Source organism: Cyprinus carpio, chromosome A15, assembly GCF_018340385.1.
Source record: "Cyprinus carpio isolate SPL01 chromosome A15, ASM1834038v1, whole genome shotgun sequence".
Classification (NCBI taxonomy): Eukaryota; Metazoa; Chordata; class Actinopteri; order Cypriniformes; family Cyprinidae; genus Cyprinus; species Cyprinus carpio.
In genome coordinates this window covers 25,261,064-25,286,918 of record NC_056586.1, presented here as the reverse complement: position 1 = coordinate 25,286,918, position 25,855 = coordinate 25,261,064, and the positions used below count along the sequence as shown (strand labels likewise).

The 25,855-nt window shown below is 37.6% G+C and overlaps 3 protein-coding genes across 3 annotated transcripts; 1 reads left to right on the top strand and 2 right to left on the bottom strand.

Annotated features, from left to right (window-relative positions):
* Positions 1–1,802: 1,802 nt before the first annotated feature.
* Positions 1,803–6,874, bottom strand: LOC109104169 (E3 ubiquitin-protein ligase RNF186-like). The gene has a single exon (XM_019117526.2). The coding sequence runs from the start codon at positions 6,395–6,397 to the stop codon at positions 5,627–5,629; it is 771 nt and encodes a 256-aa protein (XP_018973071.1). The 5' UTR covers positions 6,398–6,874; the 3' UTR covers positions 1,803–5,626.
* A 359-nt stretch (positions 6,875–7,233) lies between these two features.
* LOC109104170 (sphingosine-1-phosphate phosphatase 2-like) lies at positions 7,234–16,029 on the top strand. Its single transcript, XM_042771814.1, has 5 exons — positions 7,234–8,413; positions 8,923–9,084; positions 11,279–11,458; positions 13,258–13,347; positions 14,667–16,029. The coding sequence occupies exons 1-5, from the start codon at positions 8,135–8,137 to the stop codon at positions 15,228–15,230; spliced, it is 1,275 nt and encodes a 424-aa protein (XP_042627748.1). The 5' UTR covers positions 7,234–8,134; the 3' UTR covers positions 15,231–16,029.
* A 787-nt stretch (positions 16,030–16,816) lies between these two features.
* On the bottom strand, positions 16,817–25,672 carry LOC109104167 (phenylalanine--tRNA ligase beta subunit-like). Its single transcript, XM_042771804.1, has 17 exons — positions 25,536–25,672; positions 24,956–25,011; positions 24,355–24,509; positions 24,201–24,276; positions 23,917–24,032; positions 23,683–23,833; positions 22,003–22,111; positions 21,778–21,848; positions 21,071–21,132; positions 20,487–20,538; positions 20,172–20,233; positions 19,892–20,099; positions 19,713–19,793; positions 18,315–18,407; positions 18,083–18,200; positions 17,862–18,014; positions 16,817–17,214 (listed from the first exon to the last, which is right to left on the bottom strand). Exons 1-17 carry the CDS (start codon positions 25,591–25,593, stop codon positions 17,063–17,065), a joined length of 1,773 nt encoding a protein of 590 aa, XP_042627738.1. The 5' UTR covers positions 25,594–25,672; the 3' UTR covers positions 16,817–17,062.
* Between the last annotated feature and the right edge of the window lie 183 nt (positions 25,673–25,855).

The following is a 25,855-nucleotide window of genomic DNA, read 5'->3' as shown; positions in this document are numbered from 1 at the left end:
GGGAAAGGAAAAATAGAATTCACCAACACCATTTAATGAACTTCTTGAACAGTGCATATGTTGTTTGTGTCATTTGTCTTGTCCAGTCTGAGGAAGGTCACCACCCCGTTAACCTCAATTAGATGGGGTTCACTCAGAGAAAACGTAAATCCTCCCCAAAGACAACTTTAGAAAAAAATCATCTGTCCTGCATTTACTGGCACAAGCATCCATGAGCTCCAGGCTATGGAGAACGCATGGAGGACAGCATGGTTGAGATAGGCCTACTCTGCTGAGACACTTAGCCAGGTAGGCCTACTGAAAACATTTATCATTCATTGTCATGCTGTGTAATAATGAAAATTTGAAGAAAGATCATAACAGGTCAAGTTTATTGTTGATTGTCTCAAACTTGGCCCTCACGTTTAAACGATGGAAAGTTGTCAGAAAACATAAATTTGATACTCTCTTCGCGTGAGTATTCACAGTAACATGTAAATGTTAGTGGAAATAAAATATTTAATTTTACCCACCTTATTTATAATGTAAAGGCAGGCACGGCCATATTTGTAACATGAATGTTTGAAGCTTCTGGTGCAATTTGCTGTTATTTTACCTGTACAAAAACTGTCCATTATGCTGCTTGATACTGCAAACTGGTTGATTTGTTTTCATGTTATTTTAATTATATCATCATAATCATAAACACACTTGTTTGTAGCGCAAATAATTTTACCATTTACTAGCCTACTACTTTTTCTTCAGCAACTAATGAATAGTACATCTCGCACATTCTAAGACAATAGTACTTCCGCGTTTCAAAATAATTAGGATAGATGCACACACATGCAGTCATTTCATACTGTTTATATGAATTAATGAAAACAGCCGTTTTCTTCATTTTTCTCATTTATTAGCCAACCGAGAGTGTGTTCTTGTATGTAAACAGAACAGTTTCAATGTGCAAATACAATTCAAACAGGTTTCACAACAATTATTGCGGCATGATAGTAAAAACACACATTTCCTAATTTCTAATAAACATATTACAGAGTATATAAGGGCTGTGTACAAAGCCCGTGACCCTATGTAGTGTTACTAAGAGGGCTGGAGTGCATTAAGGGAAGTATAGTCATCCCAGGCAGTAACACTGGGTTCAGGTAAGTGCCGTGCAGTCTCTGGGCCAGTGTGTGTGGGAGAAACAGACATATAAACAGATGTACGCACATCAGGCCGGATGATCCAGACAGTCACAGTAAAAGCAGTACCATGAGAACGAGGGGAGATCACACTGAATGGTACAGAAATATCAGTTTCACTTGATATGAACATTTTGATCGTCAGTTTCGTTCTTTACAGTTTGGTCCTTGTTTTTGTGAGTCAGCAAGACTGAGTTGACTGAGTTCACAACTCTCTTCAGGCTCACATCTAGCCTATGAAACATCTGGACCAGGACAGAAGATGAGCATCTTATCTCTTTTCCTTATCTGCACCCCTGCTGAAAAGACCAGCATATATTGAGCTTTGAATGCCGGTGTCCCTTCCAGTCTTCTTAACCAGCAAGATTTTCTTGGTCCACCAGCTTCACAAAAATGCTGCATTTTTCCAGCAAGACTAACCAGTGGACACCTGTTAAAAATTTGGAGTTGGTAAGATTTTTCAAGGTTTTTGAAACAAGTCTCTAATGTTCATCATTTATTTGATAAAATAAATGCATTTTAAAATGTATATGCATTTAAATGCATTTAATGTGTATTAAAATGTAAAATTTTAAAATGTAATATGATGCAAAGCTGAATTTTCATGTCATTACTCCGGTCTCACATGATCCTACAGAAATCATTCTAATATGCTGCTCAAGAAACATTTTTGTTTATGATCAATGTTGTGCTGCTTAATATTTTTGTGAAAACCATGATTTTCCCGGATTCTTTGATGAATAGAAACTTCTAAATCATTTACTTGAAACAGACATCTTTTGCAACGTTTTAAATGTAACTTTTGATTGATATAATGGGTTCTTTCTTTTAAAAACAAACAAAAAACCTTGTTGTTGGTCTTTTCAGCAGGGATCAAAAAGGCAGTAAACTGAGGTCACTGTATAAAGTATTATGACATATATTGCCCAACAGAATGGCAGGAGGAGCTCTGAAGCTGGTGACTATAACACTATTGCAATGCACACTACACTACTTTCTCTACAAATGTTGCTTTGAACAGCATGGATAACAGCAGACAATGGCTGTTTACATCCTTAACACACAGGAAAATAACCTTAGCGTGTCTAAACCACTGCTGCAATAATTCAAATACCCCCACATTCACTTTGAAAAACCTTCCTTACAAAAAACGTAATCAAAACCTCACATCACTACACACAAATGACTGCATCACTACACTTGTCCACCAGAAGAGGGCAGACCTGGTTTGATCCATCACATCTGCCTGAAACAACAGCACAACTTCTCAAATATCAAATGGTAAGCTTATATAAACTTAATAAATAAAAAGTAAAGGCACGTAAGAGCTAATTTAAAGAAGTAGTGATTGAAAATGTTTTACACACCCTCATGTTTGCTCTTGTCCTATTTAGAGAATGACTTTTTTAATATTTCTCCTTTTGTGTTCCACAGATTAAACGAGAGGATTCAGGAATAACATGAGGGTGAGTAAATATCAGAATTGTAATTTTTGGATGAACTATCCCTTTAAGAGAATATAATCAAGTATGTTTACCATCCTAAAGAAAATTACCTTTACCCTAATGGAAGGAAATTTAGGCCATCAAGTTTCCTTTAATCATCGTCATCAAACCATTAACTCAAAACAATCAGCTAGACGATATATTCAGTATAATGCCAAAGCTTGCTAGATAGAATGTGTTAACAAGCCACAGTTAGGTGGATGAAAATATCAGTTAGTGACACTAAGACAAATGACCTATAGGAGAGATGCAGAGTATCATAAGTGGGTCAGTAAACACTCGAAAGCACTTCTTGGCGGCAGTCCCAGTGTGCAAGTCTTTATCATTGATTTCTTTATGGCTGCATCCTGTCACTGCAAGGACAGAGCAAAACTCTAGCTGCTTCTCAGGTGTCAGATTCCTTCTTACTTCACCCGCTATGCACATTTTTTCTAAATGTGTGGTCACATTAGTGAAATTTCACGGACAAAAATAGACCATTCTCGGATTTATAAAGCACAGCTTGCACAAAAGTCACTCTTATAGCAAGCAGCGGCCAACTTTTCCTATTCCTATTTGAATGACTGGAATTCGTCCATGAAATTTCATTGAGCAACGGTAAATATGAGCATGCTTTAACATAGCTCTGAGTACGGTTTGTATAGATTTCCACCAACACTTTTTACATGAAACATCATCATATCAAATACCCTTTATAAATGACTGATTTGCCATTGCTTAATGTAGAAATCAGCAGTACTGATTTGAGTAACAAGAAAGCTTTCATCAAGCAGTGAAGGCTGACCTTGGTTTCCAAGCACAGTTCAGTATCTAGTGTTTGTTTAACATCATGCAGGGACATCACGGACTGCTCATCACAGGTTTGCGTGATACAAAAATCCGATGAACGAGGTGGTAAAGTACTAAGGTCAATGCATTGTGAGGCTACGCATATTGAAAGCACACACAGACGATAGCAAAAAGAGATTGTCAGTTAGTTGTTAAATGACACGGTTTTACCGTGATAGATGCATAGGTGAAGTGAAGAACAAAGAGGTGGTATAAAATGAGCAGTTTCCATAGTAAAGCTATTGATCCATAAGAACAAAGAGGTCTTTTCTGAATAGTCGCCTATATGATAAAGGAGAGGATGACAACACCCAGCAGCCATTTTCAGAATATCATCCAATAAATTGGATTTGCCCAGCTGATTCAAATAAGTATTTTACCTAGCTACCAGACTTTATTAGTGAATTTTAAGTATTAATTTTAAATGGCAAATAAGTCCACGTCTCATTTGTTATGATAAACCTGTATTATGCAGGCCTACAGTGGGGTCCAGAAGTCTGAGACCACATTTTATTATTCAAACCTTGATATAAACAGAATTACTTGGATTTTTTAAAAGTACTAATTTTTTTTAATAAGAACTAATTCTAAGTCAGCATGCAAATTTGTGACATTGACTAGTTTTTCAAAGTCATGGTTCGGTTCCTAGGGAATGGATGAACTAATAAAACGTATACCTTTAATGCAATGTAAATTGTTTAGGATGAAAGTGTCTGCCAAATGCATTAATGTAAAATTAATTAATAATAAATGTAATAATAATATGTATTTTCCCTTGTGGTCTCATTTTTGGACTTTGGGACCCCACTATAGTGGCTCCACAACCAAAGTCTGAATATCATTGCATTAGCAACTAAATATCAAACCAAATGGCAGCTGTGGGTTTTTACCCAGAACGTTTTTTTGCAACAGTGTTTAAACAACTGATGTTTTGGTGATTTTCAGTGGATGTATGAAGTCAGCTCTTCTTAAGCTTACACAGGTGTCCTAGCAGAAAAACCCCAGGTGGCCATGCACAAATATGAGGCCCATGAAGAGCAGCACAAGAATGGACAGACAGGAGAAGATGGCACACACGTATCCGGTTGCAGTGGATGCCGTAGGGCAGGTTCTGTATCCGATAGTCTGGTGCATGCAGCATGGGAGCATCTGATGCGCCATGGCTTCTCCTTGTATAACTGTAACATATGCAGACTCTCCTAGGTGTGCAGGCACTCCAAGATTTTGGGCAGATATAGTTGAAACGGTAGTAGATTTTGCACTCATACTCCTCGTGGGGAAACGCCGGCCCGTACCAATAAGTGATCCGATAGTGTCTCATTAGATACTAGTACTTCTCTTTAGTTATTGAAATTTACTATTCAAGGAGTTACTAGTATATTTTACAGTTTCCCTAGTACTAACTGAATAGACAGTGTGAATTCCATGTAACTTTACAGTAAGGTTCCAGTTGTTAGAATTAGTTAATATGAACTAACTGAAAATTACTTCTGAAGCATTTATTAATCTTAGTTAATGTCCATTTCAACATTTACAGATACAATATTAAAATCAAACCTGGTTTCCGAAGATATCAGCCTCACTGATTCAGCTCGCTCACTGAATGCATCTCATTTTTCATCTCAAGGACAAGAAATAACAAATATATTTATTTATATCTGAATGGGGCTTTGACACAATGTATTGCTCATTGTAAGTTAATGCATAAACTAACGTTAACAAATAGTTTATAATCATTACACAAATATAAGCAATTGTAACTTGTGAGATAAAAATGTAACTAGTAGCCTAATGCTGTAAAAAAGGTGGGTTTTTTTTGTAAACACAATAGAAGTTGGTCTACGTTTTGCAAGACAATACTTTCAAAATTCCACGTTTAATTCAGTGTTACTTGAAGTTCTCTATAAGTATTTGTGAACTTTACCATTAATTTCTGAGTGAAAAAAAAAAAAATCCCAGTATAGCCTACTGGGATTGATACTAGTTGGCACATAGCCAATACTAATAAATAGTATAACTCTTTAAAAGATACTTATAGTAATAGTAACACAAAAAGAAACTAACCGGTATTAAGAAATAAATGCTGAAAGGGCTTATCATACGATTCTGATTCTGTCACGCGTTTCTCCGGCTCGCGTTAGTGGTGGCCGAGGAGCGGCCCGTCTCGTGCTCCGGTCGGTCTTTTAGCCAGTAAAGGAGCCACGTTACCATCGCCGACACCATGGCTAGGATGCTTGCCACCGACAGACAGAGGGGTCCCGCGGGCGAAGGCGGCCCGCCGTGGCTGTGTACGAAAACGAGGCCCATGAAGAGCAGCACTAGCATGGACAGTAAAGAGAAGATGACGCACACGCATCCGGTTGTCAGCGCGAGCCGCCTGCAGTTTTGACAGCTCTCGTAACGCGAGACCGAGTCCTGGGACAGCGTGGTCGCGGTGGACACCGTCGTGGTGGACGGCGTCGCGTGACCAGCCATGGACGCCCCGGACGCGTCCTCCTCGCGCCTGAGCGCCACGAGCGCCGGGTGCAGCGGAGGCCGGTGGGGCGGCAGAGCATCTTGAGGCACAGGGTCCGAATCGATGTACAGAGGGAAGTCCTCCGTGACCTTGGTGTTGTTAGGCAGGTTCTGTATCCGATAGTCCGGTACGGGAGTGCGGTGGCGGCACACGGGGCAGCTGATGCGCCACGGCCGCTCCTCGCACAGCTGCAGCGAGTGCAGACACTCCTCGCAGAACGTGTGCAGACACTCCAAGATCTTGGGCGCCCGACGGTCGTGGTCGAAAAAGTTGTAGCAGATTTTGCACTCGTATTCCTCGTAAGGAAACGCCTTGGGTACCGGAACACCGGGCGGCTCCGGCCCGTTAGCTGCTGCATCCGCCGCTGCCATGGCATCTCGCGCCGCTTCACATCCTCGACACAATGGGCGCCAGCCACCTTTTCTTCTCTCTATCCTGTCAGCGAAAGCCGTTAAAACCGGGCATTTGATGTGTCAGGCATTTTTAAAAGCGCTTCTTTTAGTCTCCGTGCGCATTGAGTAAATAATTAACCGTATGTTTCCGGTCCGTGCGGGAGGTGATGTAATGCTGCCTGAAGGGCGACTTTATTCGCTCTCATCCAGAACCGATGGGCGAACGCGAGCGCATCGAGCCCGGAAAGATGGGGGACGCGGGGATCACACCTCAATCAAAGCACGAGACACGCGTCCGGGTCAAACAGCGCGAGCCTTTCGGCTAAACGATGCTGTTTGCGTCAGTAGATTTAACTCCTTCTTTGCTGTCCAGACCTCTCTGTATCATTCCCGACTCCGTGGAATTGAAAGCTGCCGCGTTTATTCCCCACTGAGAGTCATCTACCTGTTTGACATTTCAACTAGCGCACGTTGTTGCCAAGGAAACTAATAATCCAGAAATATAAGACTTGCCTATGCTATTTCAGGTTCATTCAGAGACTTCTCAGACACCCTCAATTCAAATAAACAAACATGTTATTTACTAATTAGCCACGGTGTCCTTTTTGCGTTTTATATAAAAAAAAAAAAATTAACCCAATTTAAAAAATTGGAAATCACATTTTTGTCACTTTTCTCCACTTCTTTGACATGAAAAATTGGCAGTTTATTAAGAATTCTTAAGTGTTTCTTCATTTTTTTATTTTTACTAATCAAACAAAACCTTAATATTAATTTCCTGTTAGTCTTTTTTGTAGTCTTTTGAACTAAACTAACAAAAGGCATTTGCCAAATGACATCATCTTCCAGAACCAGGAAGTGCATTTTTGGTGGGAAAACAACAGCAGGGCCCCAAATATGATTGGATCAGATTGGATCAAATCTTGAAAATAAATTCTTATCTGTTCAGATTAGATTATGTCTTGGTTTTGATCTGGGTCAAAACATCAGCAGTGAATTCAGGGTAAATATGGACACTTTTTGCCATTGAGATTGCTTGAAAAATGACCAAATTAACCCCTGTCTGTGTGTTGTTAAAAACTTTTAGGTAAGGTTGGGATTGATCCAAAACATCAGGAATATCCTGGAAAAAAAGAGTGGATTTAGATTGGATTTAAGGAACAAATTAAAACTTCAAAATTGGTCATATAGCCTAATACAATAGGCTACTTGAAGCATTCTGATCCGGATTAAACTTTTAGAGTTTTAGCAAAGGATTTGGTAATTGCTGTGATGTTATTTGATTTGGTTAATTTGTCTCACTCTTAAATTCTACATCTCATTAGATAAAATGACATAAAAAGTGTTATTATCATATAAAATATGAATTTGAAATAAACACAAAGTTGACACCATAACAGTCAAACGCTAATTCTTTATTTTTGTTATAAATAGGTCTACTCAAAGATCGAAGCCTGAGCTTTATCAGAACATATTTCTGAAAGTTACTTTAAGATGTATATATATTTTTTGACTATAATAACACTAGAATGTATTTTTAAAGGCACAGAGTTAAAGGTTCTGCGTGGCAGGAATGACACACCTGTGACAGGTACGATAAGCAGGTAATTTTCCGTGAGTAAACATGTCAGCCAATCAGAACAGCCATGAGCTTCTACGTCAGCAGTCTTTCACGCTCCGTCACATGAAGCTGTAAAACTCACCTGTGAACGTGGGATGGGCTGGGCGCGGAAGCTCAAAATGTGGGGGTTCATCTCGTACCTGAACAGCCCCGAGCTGGTGGCCGGCTTCCAGCGGTGCTGCGGCCTGGTTCCGAGAGAGACGCGCTCGTATGTTAGTCGAAACGGACTCGTACACGCGAATGGATCCGGTAGGGACGGTCCGGTCACGATACACCGGCGCAAAGCGGAGCAGGTGGCGAACGGGACGTCACGCGCACACGACAGTAACTCCAACTATAAATCCGCCAGTTCACAGTATGAAACCAAAGGCGAAGTAAGTAAATCAGATTTAAATGAAACTCTTCATTCAGGTAAATTGAAATCGAGAGGTTCCTCTGTGTTTTTAAAAACAGAAATGGCAAACTACAAGATTTTCCTGTTTTTCTGGTTGGTTTAGACTGTTAGAAGTTTATAAAGCAATTTTTAATGTCTCATCTAGATACAGTAAAACTGTTTTTAAAATTCATTTATGTTGTTAATATATACAATGAAGAATAAACTGAAAGGCAGGTCACTGACCTAATAACATACTTTAATCATAATAATTAAAAAAATACCAGTTTTTAGTGTGGATTTAATTAGTTATTAAACTTTAATATATTTTCATAATCAGGGCGAACTATGTAAAAGTGAAATTTGTTTGATATGTGATGGTGCATAGATAAAAAATGTGAGTCTTTCATGGTGCATATGTATATATCCGGTATAGTGGAAAACTAAGTGTGATTGTGATTTGTGGTTTGTTGAAGCAGTTTATTTAGCTATGCATTTCTCTGTGTTCAGGAACATCACAGGCCTCTTTATGAGGTGAGGAACTGGCTCTTCTACTTCCTGTTTGTGACATCAGCCACACTGGGACATGAAGTCTTTTACATCACCTTCCTGCCCTGCATCCACTGGAACCTCGACCCGTTTCTGTGCAGGCGGCTTGTCAATGTGTGGGCTGTGAGTGGCTGAGAAAACACACACACACACACACACACTTTGATTAAGTCATCATACTGTTGGGTCTTTGTTTTTCTGCAGCGAGGAGAAATATATTACAATAGACAGAAACAAAACTAAATTTAACTTGGACAGCTGTTGTAACAAACCAAATTCTCTTCTTAATTTTCCTCAGTGTTTCTTTTTTAGATCTTTGTTCACTTTATGCTATACCACGAGTTTACATATAGTTTCCACAGCATCAGACAAACTGCATTTGATTGGTTCACCTCTGGAATCAATGTAGCTGAGCTAAATTAAACATGAGTGGAGAAGTTATTAATTTGTTTGATCGTTCAACGAAGCTTAATTTTGAATTGCTTTTTTTGTTATATCTCCTGAAGAAACAAGGATGAACATGACTGAACCAAGGTTATTATCATTAACTGAGGGGTTTACACGACACTGTTTTCAACTAAAAACTGAAAAAATTATGCACTTAGGCTGTTCATTTACATGTTTTGGGAGCCTGAACATGCAAACTTTTGAAAACGTGTTTCAAAGCACAAGTTTTTTAAAATGGTCATGTTATCGCCTCAGTGTAAACTCAAAAAAGTGAAATTATGAAAATGGCGATGTCATTTGCTCGCATATTATGCATTCAATCTATAGAATTTCATATGTGTGTGGTAGGTTTTTTTTTTTTTTTTTTTTTTTTTTTTACAAAGGGACATCGCCAACTACTGGCCTAGCATGCATAATACAGTGCTTTTAGTTTTAGTTTTCGTGGATCCGTGAATATAGCGATCATTTTGACAATGTTGTCATCTGTAATGTGTTTTAAAAATGCAAAGGAAAAAAACATTTTTAGTGCAATCGTTGTTGTGTAAACGTACCGTAAAACTGAAACCATTACAACATTTTGTTACTTAAAATAAACTAACTGAAAAACTAAAAAAAAAAAAAAAACACAATTAAAAATATTAGTAAACTAAACTATAATAATGTATTAATGATACTAAAATAACACTGAACTAAATGATGCATATTATTACCTTAAAGGTACATATTAGAATTTTTAAAATATTGGTTTTGTAAATTATAATGGTTTATATGATGCAGCTAAAAAGAACATTTATTTTGTGTATTTGGTGTAATGAAATGGGTTTATGCGGTTTAAGGTTAAAAAACACTTTATTTTCCACATACTGTACATTATTGTTTCTTCTCTATGCCCCGCCTTTGGAAACGCATTGATTTTCACAAAGATCATCGCTCTGAAAAGCGAGGTGTGCTGTGATTGGCCAGCTATCCAGTGCATTGTGATCGGCGGAATTCCTCAAGCGTGTGATGGAAATGTTACGCCTCTTAACATTTTGATATCATATGCCTTGTCCGGCCGGAGTGACGAGACAAAAACATAAAACCCATTATAAACGTGATATAAACATGATTTCTAGTCGTATCTTCTTTTGGAAGGCAAAAACAAAGTAGTTTCGCTTTCTCAATGAAACAGCGTCACACACCGCAGCCTTGAGTGAGCAGAGACGGGCGGCTTGAGAACGGTGCGGCAGGCAGATTCTACGAAGGAGCGTACCTTGTGCTTGCGGCCACCATATGTGACGACCCTGAGCTGGACACCGCTTCATCCACGGTGAAAGCCGATTCAGCGATCCACAGTGCAAAGTTGATGTATTTCCTCAGTGACCAGCACGGATCAGCTCCAGGCATGACGAAGCGGATGTCATCCTCTCTTGGAAGGCCAAACAAAGTAGTTTCGTTTTCACAGTGAAACACACAGCGTCTATACGACAACAACAATACTGCAACGAGAATAAAAGGTATGCCATCTTTCTTTGCATGAACATCTGGGCGGCATTATGCAAATCTTCCCACATAGTGACGTAGAGATGTGGGGGCGTGTTAGAACGAGCCATTTCAGGGGGCGTGGACGAGTATTAACTTTTATAAAGAATATCTCTTTGGATTTGAGACTTTAGTCTTTGCAACTTCACAGATCTTCTTTATTCACCAAGAGCTTGTAACACTCCAAAGAGAATGGAAAATTTGAAATCGCATCATATGACCCCTTCAACACTACAGTAACAGCTATTGTACCTTTTTTCTGAGAGTGTATTATCAGCAACAGTAGCCTACTTATTTTGTATTTCCCCTTTGCCTCATTTACATCTCATTTTTCTGTCTCTCTCTGCAGGTGGTGATGTATATTGGGCAAGTGATGAAGGATATTTTAAAGCTTCCGCGTCCTTCATCTCCCCCTGTGGTCAAACTGGAGACACGTGTGGATGCGGAGTATGGGATGCCATCCACACACGCCATGGCAGCGACGGCCATCTCATTTACGCTGCTTCTCAGTGCTCAGGAGAGAGTGAAGGTCAGACACACATGCTGGATTCAGAATGTTTTGAATGTGGCTTGTTTTTGCACAGTTCTCTGAAGGGGCGGGGCCATCTGTCACCATCGGTCAGCCAAGTCCCGCCCACACATCTGCTGTGTGCCATTATAATGAACTCTCAGTAAATGACTGTCAATCAGCGTCGGTTATAAATGGTGCCATCAATCAGCTTTCAATCCTTTGACTTGATATTTAAGCATTATAAAACTTTATTAGTGGATTGTAAAGTTGCATTCCTTTTAAGAGTGCTGTTTTTGTCTGTAGGCTTATTTTTTATTTGTTTATATGGACTTCAGTTTTTAAATGTTATAATATTTTAATTTTATTTATATGATTAAATATCTGTGTTGAAGCTAATTTGAAACCATATTCAAGATATCAAGTTAAATGTACAAAATAAGATGAATAATGATTAAATAAATTGCAGTCAGATAAATATTTACACTGTCATCAAAAATTTGGGGCCAGTAAGATTTTTTTTAAAGAATGCAATACTTTCAATCAGCAAATATGCATTAAATTGAACAAAAGTGACAGTAAATACATTTGTTATAAAATTTCTGTTTCAAATAAATGCTTGTTCTTTTGAACTTTCTATTCATCAAAGAATCCTGAAAAATAAAATGCATCACGGTTTCCACAAAAATGTGAAGCAGCACAACTGTTTATAACATTGATAATAATCAGAAATGTTTCTTGAGCAGCAAATTGGCATATTAGAATGATTTCTGAAGATCATGTGACACTGAAGACTGGAGTAATGATGCTGAAAATTCGGCTTTGCACCACAAGAATAAAGTACAGTTTAAACTATATTCAAATAGAAAAGTTTATTTTAAATTGTAATAATATTTTACAATATTATTGTTTTTACTGTATTTTGGATCAAACAAATGCAGCCTTGGTGAGCATAAGACAAAAAGTATTTTGTTACTAGTCCAGATATTTAGTTTTGAAAATGGCTAAACTATATTGTCGCCCTACTTAAAACTGGTTAAATTACTAGCTTAAAAGGAAAAATGATTCTGTGTACGTAAAGGGAACCAGAGAGCTGTGTGTATGATTTATGAGTAAAAAAAAATCTATTCCAGTCTATTATACATGAGCTCTACTGTCCCACATTCCTCCGTGCCCATTCAGGAAACGTTCTTCATTAACTTCCTGTGAAAGACCCCCAGCTGACAGATGAAGAAAGAAAGGGAGGAGAGGAAAGGAGAGATAGACAGATGGAGAGACAGGAGATGGATGGAGAAAGACAGAACGGAGGGGGCGGGGCAACTTCATGAATATGTAAAGACTCTTCCAGTGTTGTCAGTGATTAACAGAGTCCTGAATAAAACCAGAGGGAAGAGCGCTTATTAGGAGAAGAGCTGCCACACAGAATGACAGAAGACCACATCATAGAGAGAGAGAGAGGAAAAGAATACAAGGAAAGATGGATGAGAGGATGTTTTAATAAAGACACTGAATTTTCAGCTGGAAGGATGGATTGGGAGGAAAAAACACCATAGAAGTGACATTCAAAGTAGTTCATATGACTTGTGCACTATATTCCAAGTCTTATGAAGCTAAAAGATAGCTTTTTGTGAAGAATGGATCAAATTTAGCACATTATTTATGGAAAATCTTCCCCTCTGCTATAGCTTTCAAATCAAATGTGTATTTGTTTACATTCAAAGTTGTCCACTTTTGATAAAAGTGACATCAAATTGACTGTGAATGATGATAAAATGCTCATTTTTGATTGAACTGTTCATTTCTGTCTTTGTGCATGTTAGTTCCCGTTTGAACTGGGACTGATTGTGGCCGTGGTTCTGTCTGCGCTGGTGTGTCTGAGTCGTCTTTACACCGGCATGCATTCTGCTCTGGTAAGACTGGAGGAGAGACTTCAAAATGGACATGTGCTTTTGCATTTGATATGAAACATTTATACTCTTGTATAATTCATATCGTCTTGCTGGTCTCTATAGATTTTAACTCTAGTTGCTTTAATACAGCACAGCTGTGGTGCTGCATCATGCTGAGGCAAACATTTGGCCTATTGGTCATGCTTGAAGATATTAATATAATAAAATGTTAATGAAAATAATGTTAATACAAATATTTTTATATATATATATATTTTTTTTTTATTAGCAAACATTTTATATGTAATATTATACAAAAACTTAATAGTTTAGTAGTTTAGCATTAAATCTAGCTATCAACCTGTTGTTTTAAATGGAGCTTTAGAAAAATTCCATTTAGAACACCCTGTAAACAGCTAAAAACATCCTAATAATAACCATGCAAAACACCCTAGCAACCACACAGCAACATGTTAACAACCATTTAGAGCACCCTTGCAACCAGCTAGAAACATTAATTACTTAATTACAATAACCTAGCGACTAACAACACATTAACAAGCACTCAAAACACCATAGCAGCACGATAACGTAAAGATAAACTTTGTAATCTAGATGGCAACATCTTAACCACTTATAACACTCTAATAACTACATAGCAACACATTAACAAGCACTCAGAACACCCTAGCAACTACATAGCAACACAGTAACCACTCAGAACACCATTGCAACCATCTAGAAACATTATAAAAACCACTCAGAACACCCTAGTGTCCGCATAGCAACATATTAACAACCACTCAGAACAACAATGTAGCAATCATATAGCAACACATTAAAAACAACATTAGCAACTATATATTAGCACGAACACCATAGCAACAAATTAACAACTATTAAAACACCCTAGCAACCACATAGCAACATGTTAAGAACCACTCAGAACACTCCAGAAACTGCATAGCAACACATTAATAACCACCCAGAACACCCTAGCAACTGCGCAGCAACACGGTCACCACTCAGAACATCATTGCAACCATCTAGAAACATTATAAAAACCACTCAGAACGCCCTAGTGTCTGCATAGCAACATATTAACAACCATATAGCAACACATTAAAAACTACATTAGCAACTGCATAGCAACACGGTAACCATGCATAGAAAATGTGTGCATATTTCATAATAATGGCAAAGAAACTGCATTATTGTGTCATTAGGAGTTGTGTCTCAATGAGTTTGTGTGTGCATAAAACTGAGCTGCATGAAGCTAGAATTACAGAGTCTGATACTAATGACTTCAATCTTTCTCCTCCGTTTCCTCTTCCTCTCAGGATGTGATCTGTGGTGTTTTAATTTCAGCGGTCATCATGGCTGTGTCGTACCCGTACTGGGGAACCATTGACTACCTGCAGCTGCACAACCCGCTCTCCCCCGTGGTGGGGGTGGTTCTGCCCCTCTTCCTGTCCTATAAGTACCCCGAGCTGGACCATTACAGCACCACACGGGGGGACACCACCATTATTTTAGCATGCTGTTCGGGATGTTCAGTTGGATACTGGGTGAATGAGCGACTGGGCTTGACCTTCGACCTAGCCGGGCCTTTTCCAGTGACCCTTCCACCGCTGACCCTCGTGGCCTTGGGTCTCGGTGTGGCGCGGTTCTTGGTCGGGTTAGGGATGCTGGTTCTGACCCGGCAGACGGTGCGCTGGGCGAGTCTGCGGGTGCTCTGTCGAATTAACGGAGCGTCTGTGAGTGACGTTGATGCACGCAGGAGGAAAGAGATTGAAGTGCCGTATAAGTTCAGCACGTATGTTGCCATCGGACTGGTCAACAGTATCTTAGTGAACAGAGTGTTTGTGATGATGGGACTCTGGGATTTGGGAAATTCTGTGTAATTTCACAGTGTTTACAGGCAAGTTTGAACAGAATCTCACTCCGTAATTCATTCTCAGGGAAAAAAATCACTGTATGCTTTGTTCAGGAATGGTTGGCACATATAAATGCTCACATTGAACAGTAGTTTGTTAAACCTACTAGCTGCATTTTGTCAGATTTTGAAAACCGAATTACATTTTGTGGATGTTTTGCATCAGATTCGCTTGATGTTTAAGGGAATATTCTTGGTTAAATTCAAGCTAAAGGTGAACGGTGTAATTTGTGTCACCAACTGAAATCAGAAACGCATACAAATCATTTGAAAATGACTAATGAATCATTTCCTTAATGCTCATCTGCTAAGAAAAAGATTTCACCACACAGATTTCGTGACGGGTTCAAGATGGTCACACAAATTTGTTGACTAACAGAAAGCTGCTTGAGTTGTGCTACACCATTGACAAAGGACCTTTTGGCCCTCAAAATATCGCTCAAATTTTGCGAATGTGGCCGCAATGCGTTCCTTGAAGGAAAAAGGACCAAGTTCAGTTTTGTGACATCACAATGACAAGCTTAAAAGATAGATGATGATGTTAGCATGATCACAGATGATGTTTAATAATGACCAGTTTTACTAACACAGTGCTTTGACTGCCTCAAATCTATGTTTTTTTTTAAAAATGTGTATGCATTTGATATTTATTACAAAATACTGAAGAACATATTTTGTTCTTTGAGTTGCCAGGTATGATACTCAGGATGTGTGTTTATGAGCTTTTACTGATGTGGTAAAAGAAATGAATAAACACATTAAAAACAGCTCAGAGTATGTGTCTTCTCTCTCCCATCATTGTTTTTTAATTGTGTTGAGGAGTGTCTGTTGAAGAGGGTTTAACAGTTCTTTATGACAGAAACCACAAACCCTCACAAATGCAGTGTACACACAGGCCATCCTTTCACACACACACACACACACACACATTTAAAGACTGAGAATAATAGCCTCTAATCACTCACCCTCTTAAATGTGCAATTCAGACCCTAAAGACACACCTACTCAACTTTTAACACTTAGAATAATATCAAAGGCATTAAATAGCTAGTATGAAACTAACAAGTATGCGAAGCTGTTGAGCTCGTTTTAAGCATATGAACTGAAGCCTTTGGATTTTTAAGATCACGAAAAACTAATTCAGTCTAATGCGTGTAAACAAGTCTGGTATCTGCTGGAAATCAGGTGGAGCCCTGACCTGTCTGATAACCCGTTAAACCAGACACTTCCTCGCTATCATCTCAAACCAAACACACAGATTTGGGCTTGTTAATCAGTGATCAGGAGTCCTGCTTAACGACTTACAGCTGAAATATACTCACGTACACAAGCCACTTCAGATATACCTGTGATTACTCCTATATAGCACACACATACATAGACATACACACTTGGTTTTCTAGCATTAGTGTAGCTAAAGTTGTTTAACACACATACATACAGGTAAACATCAAAGTTCACCTTGATTTAAAAAACAATGTACAGATAGAATATTAAGTTAGCTTTAGATAAAGTACAGTGCGTCACATTAGATGAATTGCTCAAATCTAGACATTTTTGTTGTATTCATCCATATTTATTTGTTTCTGTGTTGTAAAATGTGCTGGACACAAACAGACAGCCATGATGTTTAATATATGAATAACATACTAGCAGTGGACAAGTTGAGTTTCATTAAAACATTGATTTATATCCTGAACATACAGTAACACATGCTCCAAAAGATAGACGGGACAGTAATGTATGGCTGGGAGGAGCCCAAAGCGGAGGGGTGTGGCTAAGGTTATTTGCATTATGACATCACAGGAAGGGTTCGATGTCGATATCGATGGCGGAGCAGGGCATGGTCAGCTCAAAACGACTGATGACATCAGGGTGAAGGACCCCGAGGTGTCCGATGCTTTTGCCACATGAAAAGATCTCAGCACAGCGGCCAGGAAAGAAGGTGGAGTCTGTAAGGAATACAATGAAAATAACATTCTTTATAACAACATGCACAGTGTTATTTTAGCATATATCATATACTGTTATAGTATTTTGTAATATTTTAAATTAACTTTTAATATTTTCAATTTAAATCTGAAAGTTTGTCAATTTGGTTTGTGCTTGTCTTTTATTTATTTTTTATTTTAATATTTAGTTTTCATTTAGTTTTTAGTAAATTTTAGTACCTCAACTTAAATTATTTTAGCTATGATCATTTCCAATTATGTTTTAAGTATATTTTTTATTTTTCTTAATAAATATAATATGCATATAATTTAAATTATTTTATTATAAGTTATTTTAAATTCTGTATTTTTTATTTTATATTATATTTTATTTCAGTTTATTTATTTATTTTTTATTAAGTAAAATTATTTTTAATAGTTTAAGTTTTAGTTAATAATAACAACAGTGAAAATGTACTGATGAATCATTTACAATAAAACCAAGAACATGAATCAAGGAATTAAATTTAGGGTCAATTTTTATTGGCAGCTAAGTTTTTAAATGCTATTAAATAAATCTTTGAATATGGCTCAGAGAGCTCATAAAACAGGTGCACAAAGCGTTTACAGGAAGGACAACATGTCAACTTTTAACATTTATGACTCACCCTCTGCCGCCTGGATGTGGTATCCTTGGTTACGGCCCGGTTTGACGTCCAGCAGCTGCATGACCCGGTCCAGAAGTCCATGGATGACTTCAAATCCCGGGCTCTTGTTGTAGTAAACGGCACAGAGACGCCTGTTGTTACGGGCTCCTACGTCTGCCAGACAGATGAGGTTCAGTGACCGCATAATTGTTAGCATATTAGCATGAGGACATCAAACACACCTTTTGTTTCATCCTTCAGGACGACGTCTGAAATCTCGAACAGTTTGAGAGGAAGGGGCATCTTCCTGTTGGCAGCGAGAGTCTTCAGGAGTCCAGGAAGAAGACAGGTGCGCGCCACCTACATGAAAGCACGGTTTAGTTAGTATACCCTCACTACTAACTGATTTCAACTTGTGAACGCGCCCACTAGTGGACAGATGTGAGAAATGCCAAACAAATCTTCTGTAGGTACCTGAAACTCGGTGGTCTTTGGGTTTGAGATGTGAACAGCTCTGGTTTCTGCGATGTTTTTCCTGAGTTTATCTGCGATATCTTCTTCTGAGCACTGCAGAGAGAGGAAGAGACCATTTTAAAGCAGTCACGTCATGGAAAATACGATGATAATATGAAAATAATGCAAAGTCAAGAAACAGACAACACGTCTTTGTTACATTGTTCTTGTGGCTGTTTACAAAAACAAATATACAGTGCAACCACTGTTGACTTTTATGAGAGGATCTTCTATTTATTATCTATTTTCTAAGTGCATGTTCTTGATCTCTTTTTTTTAACGATTCATCCATGCATTTTTTTTTAACATCTGCTGCTACTTCGATCACTACTTGAAATGAATCAGTCAAAATGACTCACGAACTCAAGATTTACTGCTTTATAATCATTTTCAAAAGTGACTTGTTGAATCTGTCAGGTTGCTATGACAACGTGCAGTTATAAATACACAGTCACACAAAAATGTTGTTGTTATAAATGGTATTTAAAAAAATAAACATTACAATATGTTGTTTAGTAAGCAGTTAAAGGGGTCATATGATGCGATTTCAATTTTTCCTTTCTCTTTGGAGTGTTACAATCTCTTGGTGCATAAAGAAGATCTGTAAAGTTGCAAAGACTAAAGTCTCAAACCCAAAGAGATATTCTTTATCAAAGTTAAGAGTCAACCACACACCCCTGAAACAGCTCGTTTAAGCACACCCCCACAGCTCTACATCACTTTGTGGGAAGATTTGCATAATGCCTTCCAAATGTTCATGCAAAGAATAAGACGTAACTTTTATTCTCTCTGTTGCCGCTGGCGTTATGTTGTGGAGACGCTGTGTGTTTTGTTGTGAAAGCGAAACTACTTTGTTTGGCCTTCCAAAAGAGCTTTGTAAAAATCGACACGTTTCAGAAAGGCGTAGTTTTTAAACAGTTTTTATTTCAGTGTTGATTAAAAATAAATGCAAATTACTTTCTCTGTTGTTAATTTTAGCCTGTAATATTGAAGTAATGTACCATCTGACAGGGATCCCTGTATAGTTTACAGCATTAGTTGAGAGATTGTTTTCCTTAAGAAAAATCGACAAGTACCATCCCTGATATTTATACGGACAAACTGATATCGAATTGAATCAAGAGCTTTTGAATCAGGATAGATTTGATTCTTGAAATGTCTACCCAGCCCTAATAACAAAGATTATTTACATACACAAATCCTGCAAAAATGACCTTTTTCAATTTTAATGGTCAGAGAGAGGGAGAAAAATGACCATGAAAACTAAATGACACATGCTTTCAGTACAAGAAACATTATGAATGGACTTCAAGAGGAAAGCATGCAGAATATAAGAGAGAAGTAGTAGTGATTTCTAACCAGAGCGAATGTCAGTGCTTCAGTAAACCCAGCGGCCGCGAGGTCTTGTCTCAGTAACTCCGTCAGCTTATTTAGAGGGAGCTGCAAATATAAAAACACATGTAAGAGCCATGAAGCCACCGCTGAACCTTTAAAGTGATCTCAAGTTTAACTGGTCAGAATGAATGTTATTCTCAAACCTGATTGGCTATGGTGTACGTGCGCGGCGTGCTCCTGACGATGTTGTTGAAGCCGTACGCTATGGCAGCGTCCTCCATGATGTCACAGGCGTGGATGACATCAGCGCGCGTGGGCGGGATCTCAACCTGGATCAGATCGCCCTCCCCGCTGACCTCTGACCTCAAACACATCCGGGTCAGCAGCTGAGCGATGCTTTCTGCCGATTCACTGAGAAACAAGGGTTCAATCTACTGACCGAAGTGAGGAAAGGTTCAAATGAAATATTTATAATGTGCTCACTTGATCCCAACTCTTTTGTTGATGAAGTCTCCAGACAGCGTCTCCGTCCTGTACGCCAGCTCCTGTCAGCAAAGAACAATATTTAATTAATTTTAATCTAGATTTAATATTTAGTCCTCTATACAAGTTAATCTTTGTCAGCAACATCTGTAGCACAAAAATATATTTATGTGGGTTAAAATAAGACCAATTGTGTAAGTAAGTGATGACAGACTTTTCATTTTTGGGTGAACTATCACTTTAATTTTAATGCAGTTGTGTGGTTAGTTCAGAAAATGAGTGTGATTACAAACAAGTTGAAAACTGAATACATACAGGATACACACACAATCTGCCGTCGGGATAAACAACCTCTGCCCCCTCAACCCTGAATAAAGAGACAAACACATAAAACACAATACACATCGCAGAACTGAACAACATGAAAACTGGAGATGCTAGAAAACAATATGTGACCCTGTAGCACAAAACCAGTCTTAAGTGTCAATTTTCTGAAATTGAAATTTATACATCATCTGAAAGCTGAATAAATAAGCTTTCCATTGATGTATGGTTTGTTACATTTGGCCAAGATGCAACTATTTGAAAATCTGGAATCTAAGGGTGCAAAAAAATCTAAATATTGAGAAAATCGCCTTTGAATTTGTCCAAATTAATTCTCAACAATGCATATCGCTAATCAAAAATTAAGTTTTGATATATTTACTGTAGGAAATTTACAAAATATCTTCATGGAACATGATCTTTACTTAATATCCTAATGATTTTTGGCATAAAAGATAAATCGATAATTTTGACACATGCAATGTTTTTTGGCTGTTGCTACAAATATACCCCAGCGACTTCAGATTGCTTCTGTGCTCCAGGGTCACATATAGAGTGTGTCGTGCGATACTCACGTGAACGGTTCCTCACAGTATTCACTAAACATGGTCACTACCATGTCCAGCGTGGTCTTCGCCTGCAAACACACACAGAAAACGCTTTTCATGTTTAAAAGCATGTGGTAGTTCTTAGTTACTTTTCAGGATCGTTTGATAAATTGAAAGTTCAGAACAACCGCATTCGTTTGAAATAGAAGTTATTTGAAACATTATAAATGTCTTTACTGTCACTTATGATTTAACGCATCATTTCTGAGAAAGTATTCATTTCTTTAAAAAAAAAAAAAAAAAAAAAAAAAACTTACAGACTCCAAATGTTTGAACTGTAGTATTATATATATATTGTATTTTTACTAGTGCTTTCAAATGATTAATTGCATCCAAAATAAGTTTTGTTTACATAATATATGTGTGTGTATTGTGTATATTTATTATGTATATATAAAAGCACACACTTACAACATATATTTTGAAAATATTTACATGTATATATTTATATTCATATAAATTATATCATATATAAATATATTTAATACATAAATTTAACTTTTTTTAAAAATATATACATGCATGTGTGTGCGTTTATATATACATAATAAATATACACAGTACACACACACATTATGTAAACAAAAACTTTTATTTTGAATGCGATTAATCATTTGACAGCACTAATTATTACAAGACAGTAATAATAACAGTATAACAGTAAAGCGGTTCACCTTTGTGAGGTCTGTGGCCGTGCACTCAATGAAAATGTTCTTTGTGTTTAATGAGATTTTGCTGTGGTCCCCTGAGAAAGAGAAAAACAAAGCTTTAGACTAACAGTCTCAATGAACAGAGCTATGTACAGAAAACTGATCAACAAAATCACAAAGCTTAAAGATGAATAGAATGAAACGATCTATCCGTGTGTCTGTGAATGCATGTGTGTGTATTTAACTCGCCGTTGATGATTGGAGGCATAGACAGGACGATTCCGTTACTGTCGTATATGATGGGGTAGAGAGGTTCATTCTCGATGATGTGGAGGTAGTGTCTCAGATGACTGTCAGTCTACAAGACATTAAATATTCATAAAACAACTTATTAACATTAAGATTGATTACGTTTTTTTAAACTTGTTAAATGATGCAGTCCGAGGAAAAATCTCTAAAAGATACAAGATTTGACAAATACATGAACAAACAAGCTACTAATGTATTAAAGGGGTCATGAGAAACTGAGGAATCAAAATTCCCTTGATCTTTTGACATATAAGAAAGAGGTCAGTGTACTATAAAAACAACCAAACTTTCTTGTTAGTCTAAAAACGGCTTATATTGAAGCCGATCTGCTAAAAACGACAGCTTGTGGAATGTGTCACTTAATGATGTAATAGCGTGGTTAAACTCCGCCTCCACAGAAGAAGATCAACGCCTGCTTCTACATCACTGCCTGTTTAGCTCCGCCCACTGATTCATGCATGTAGTGTAAATAACAATAGAGGCCTTTCTTTTGATCCCAACATTAGAAAAGAGTGGATGAACTATATTTTTAATGAAGTTCCAGACTGCGTCAGTAAGAAATTGGCCCTTTGTTCACATTTTACTGCGGATTCGTTTACCTTCAGAGAACATTAAAAATAAAGGCAGTTCATAACCCCTTTAATGTATTTATGTATTTAATACATTACATACATTTTATGTAATATTTTGAATAAGATTTTTTAAAAAAAATTCTGTTATAATTTTGTAATTTTGTCATTTTTATTAGTTTTTTTTTTTTGTTTTAGTTTTTAATTTGAATTTGAACTAAAAGGGATACTCCACCCCAAAATTAAAATTTTGTCATTAATCACTTAACCCCATGTCATTACAAACCCATAAAAGCTCTGTTCGTCTTCGGAACACAATTTAAGATATTTTGGATAAAAACCGGGAGGCCTGTGACTGTCCCATAGACTGCCAAATAAATAACAGTGTCAAGGTCCAGAAAAGGTATGAAAGTCGTCGTCAGAATACTCCATCTGCCATCAGACGTGCAATCTGGGTTATATGAAGAGACAAATGCTCTTCTGTATCATCTGTGCCACCAGGATGCACTGTTTCTACATGTATTTAGCTTTGATTTTAAAGAAAACAGCGCCTCCTTGTGGCACAGATGATACAGAAGAGCATACACAGCATACGGTGATATTGAGAGACACAGAGGAGACCGCTGACAAAGGAATTGTTGAATAAAGTCATTATTTTTGTTTTCTTCGCTTACAAAAAGTGTTCCCGTCTCTTCATATAACCCAGATTGCACGTCTGATGGCAGATGGAGTATTCTGACTATGACTTTCATACCTTTTCTGGACCTTGACTGTTATTTATTTGGCAGTCTATGGGACTGTCACAGGCCTCCCGGTTTTCATCCAAAATATCTTAAATTGTGTTCCGCAGACGAACGGAGCTTTTTATGGGTTTGTAACGACATGGGGGTAAGTGATTAATGACAAAATTTTGGGGTGGAGTATCCCTTAAAAAAAAATTAATAAAAAGAATTAAAAAAAAGAAAATGTTTTAAGTAATTAAATTTTGTTTTTATGGTTTTAGTTAACAATAATAAACCTAATCTGGTCAGAACAACCAATCAATTCTCACCTTATAGAGGCTCATGAGCTCTGTGGCGGTGTACTCTTTGCTCTGATTGAGCGGTTTGAAGCGGATCTCGCCGGGAGGTTTGGCTGTGTAAGTGAATGGACCGGAGATGGTGTCCAAATCATGAGTTCCTATGGCAACCAGGGTCCTTTTCCTGATGGGAGAAGAACAGAGTGATAAAACATCAGAATCCACAGAGTTCACCTTCTCATAATAAACCAGCGAGTGTTGAGTCACCTGCAGATGTTCTGGTGCAGCTTCTCCTGCAGCTCTATGAAGCTCTCGTATCGCTCCTGAGTGAAGGTGATGTTGCGCAGTACAGCTGCTACAGCGTGCGGCCGCACAGACGCCGTCTAGATAAACACGTAATATTATCTAAAACATCAGCACTGCAACCATTACATACATTTTAATGATCTCCCTCCATTCTTCACCACGGCTGATGCTTTCTCACTCTACTCAAGCTTTTAAGAAATCAATATAATTAAACCTCTAAGCTGAAATACGACTCTGATATGAACCTCCTCGGTTATGACCAGCCGCTGAGGCTCTCCTCCGTCCGCCGGACTCACACGCTTGTACCGGGGAGCTTCCAACCTAAAAGCACAACAAAACCAGCCATATAAAGACCATAACACAGAGTCAGACAGCAGAACCACACACACTGAGTCTCACTTCTCCTTGAAGACCTGCAGACCCCTGACGAGACCCTCCAGACACAGGAGATCATAGCGGTTAGCTGGCACGTCGATCTTATACAGCACTACATCAGACGCTCCTTCTGCCTTCTCATCGCCCTGCTCACGGATTAAGATTTCCTTCTCCGATGTCTAGACATGGAGAGACAGACAAAATCATGATTTAATCAGATGCCCTAACATCAAACTTCTATAATGACATTCCAAATATAGATATATTTTATTATATATATATATATATATACACACACACACACATATTAGTACTGTATAATATTAAAAATATTCAAATTGCTATAGTTATACATTTATACAATTGATAAAGTTTTTACATTTTATTGTTACTATATATATATATATATATATATATATATATATATATATATATATATATATATATATAAATAAATATATAATACATTTCTTAACACATGTATACATACACAAAAACTTCTATAATTATAATAAATATATGTCTGTTTATATATAAGCTATATATATATAAACATAGGAGGTAAAACTCTAATAACTCTTTAATAAAGACAGAGTGTAAACAGATATAGTTTCATATAACTTACGATTTCGTCCAGCTCGAGGCCGAACTCGAAACATAGTTCATCAAATTCTTCATCAGCTAAAATGTGGATAAAAAAAATATATATTTTATAATAAATTAAAAAAAAAATTTAATGAAATTCTGAGTCGCGGTATGATTGCGTCATCAATGGGCGTCCAGTTTGACATATCGGTTTTTTAAATGAATGAAGAAGAATAAAAACTAACGCTGGATTACAAGACATGAAGCACTATAGTATTCAAGCAGCACCGGACTAAAAAAAATACATACATTAAATATAAGACACAATATTCACTGAATTCGGTAAAATCTCGGAATGATCTGAATCTGATGCAATCGCTGCGACACACCGGAGAAATGTCATTTAAATTCGTTTTGAGTCTCGAAATAAATTCGTTCGATAATGATGGGACAGTAGGACACGTGATCCATAAAATGTGATTTGTTTTATTAAGACATTCCTCGATGATTTCCACAGATGCAGATACAATCACACACACACTGAGCACATTTTCCCTGCTAAAACACACACTCGTGAACGCGCTCGCCCGATAAAACACATAAGTGTGTGAAACACTTACTGTATTTTTGTCCCAGAGCTTCAAAGAGCAGATCTCTCTTCACGCTGACCGTCGGCATGGTCGCAGCTGATCACCGGAATCTGATCCAGCGTCACCGGAACACTACTGCTTTTCAAAATAAAAGTTCACGTTTTATGAGAATAACATGGAAAATGGCTATAAAAATAAAAATAAAAATTTATTTATTTATTTAAACTCAGAAATATGGCACTATCTCCCTCCCGAATATTTTTGCAAATAAACAAATATATTAATAAATATCCCAAAAAAATAAAATAAGCGTCTCAACTAGACCGGGGGGGGGGGGGGGGGGGGGGGGG

Excerpts from the sequence above, each read along its gene's own strand:
- LOC109104170 (XM_042771814.1), top strand. The coding sequence starts at position 8,135 with ATGGGCTGGGCGCGGAAGCTCAAAATGTGGGGGTTCATCTCGTACCTG. Across the intron at positions 11,459-13,257 it reads GTGCTCAGGAGAGAGTGAAG|TTCCCGTTTGAACTGGGACT; the intron begins GTCAGACACACA and ends TGTGCATGTTAG. Across the intron at positions 13,348-14,666 it reads CCGGCATGCATTCTGCTCTG|GATGTGATCTGTGGTGTTTT; the intron begins GTAAGACTGGAG and ends TCTTCCTCTCAG.
- LOC109104167 (XM_042771804.1), bottom strand. The coding sequence starts at position 25,593 with ATGCCGACGGTCAGCGTGAAGAGAGATCTGCTCTTTGAAGCTCTGGGA. Across the intron at positions 24,277-24,354 it reads CTGCAGGTCTTCAAGGAGAA|GTTGGAAGCTCCCCGGTACA; the intron begins GTGAGACTCAGT and ends TTGTGCTTTTAG. Across the intron at positions 17,215-17,861 it reads CCACATCCAGGCGGCAGAGG|ACTCCACCTTCTTTCCTGGC; the intron begins GTGAGTCATAAA and ends TATTCCTTACAG.
- LOC109104169 (XM_019117526.2), bottom strand. The coding sequence starts at position 6,397 with ATGGCAGCGGCGGATGCAGCAGCTAACGGGCCGGAGCCGCCCGGTGTT.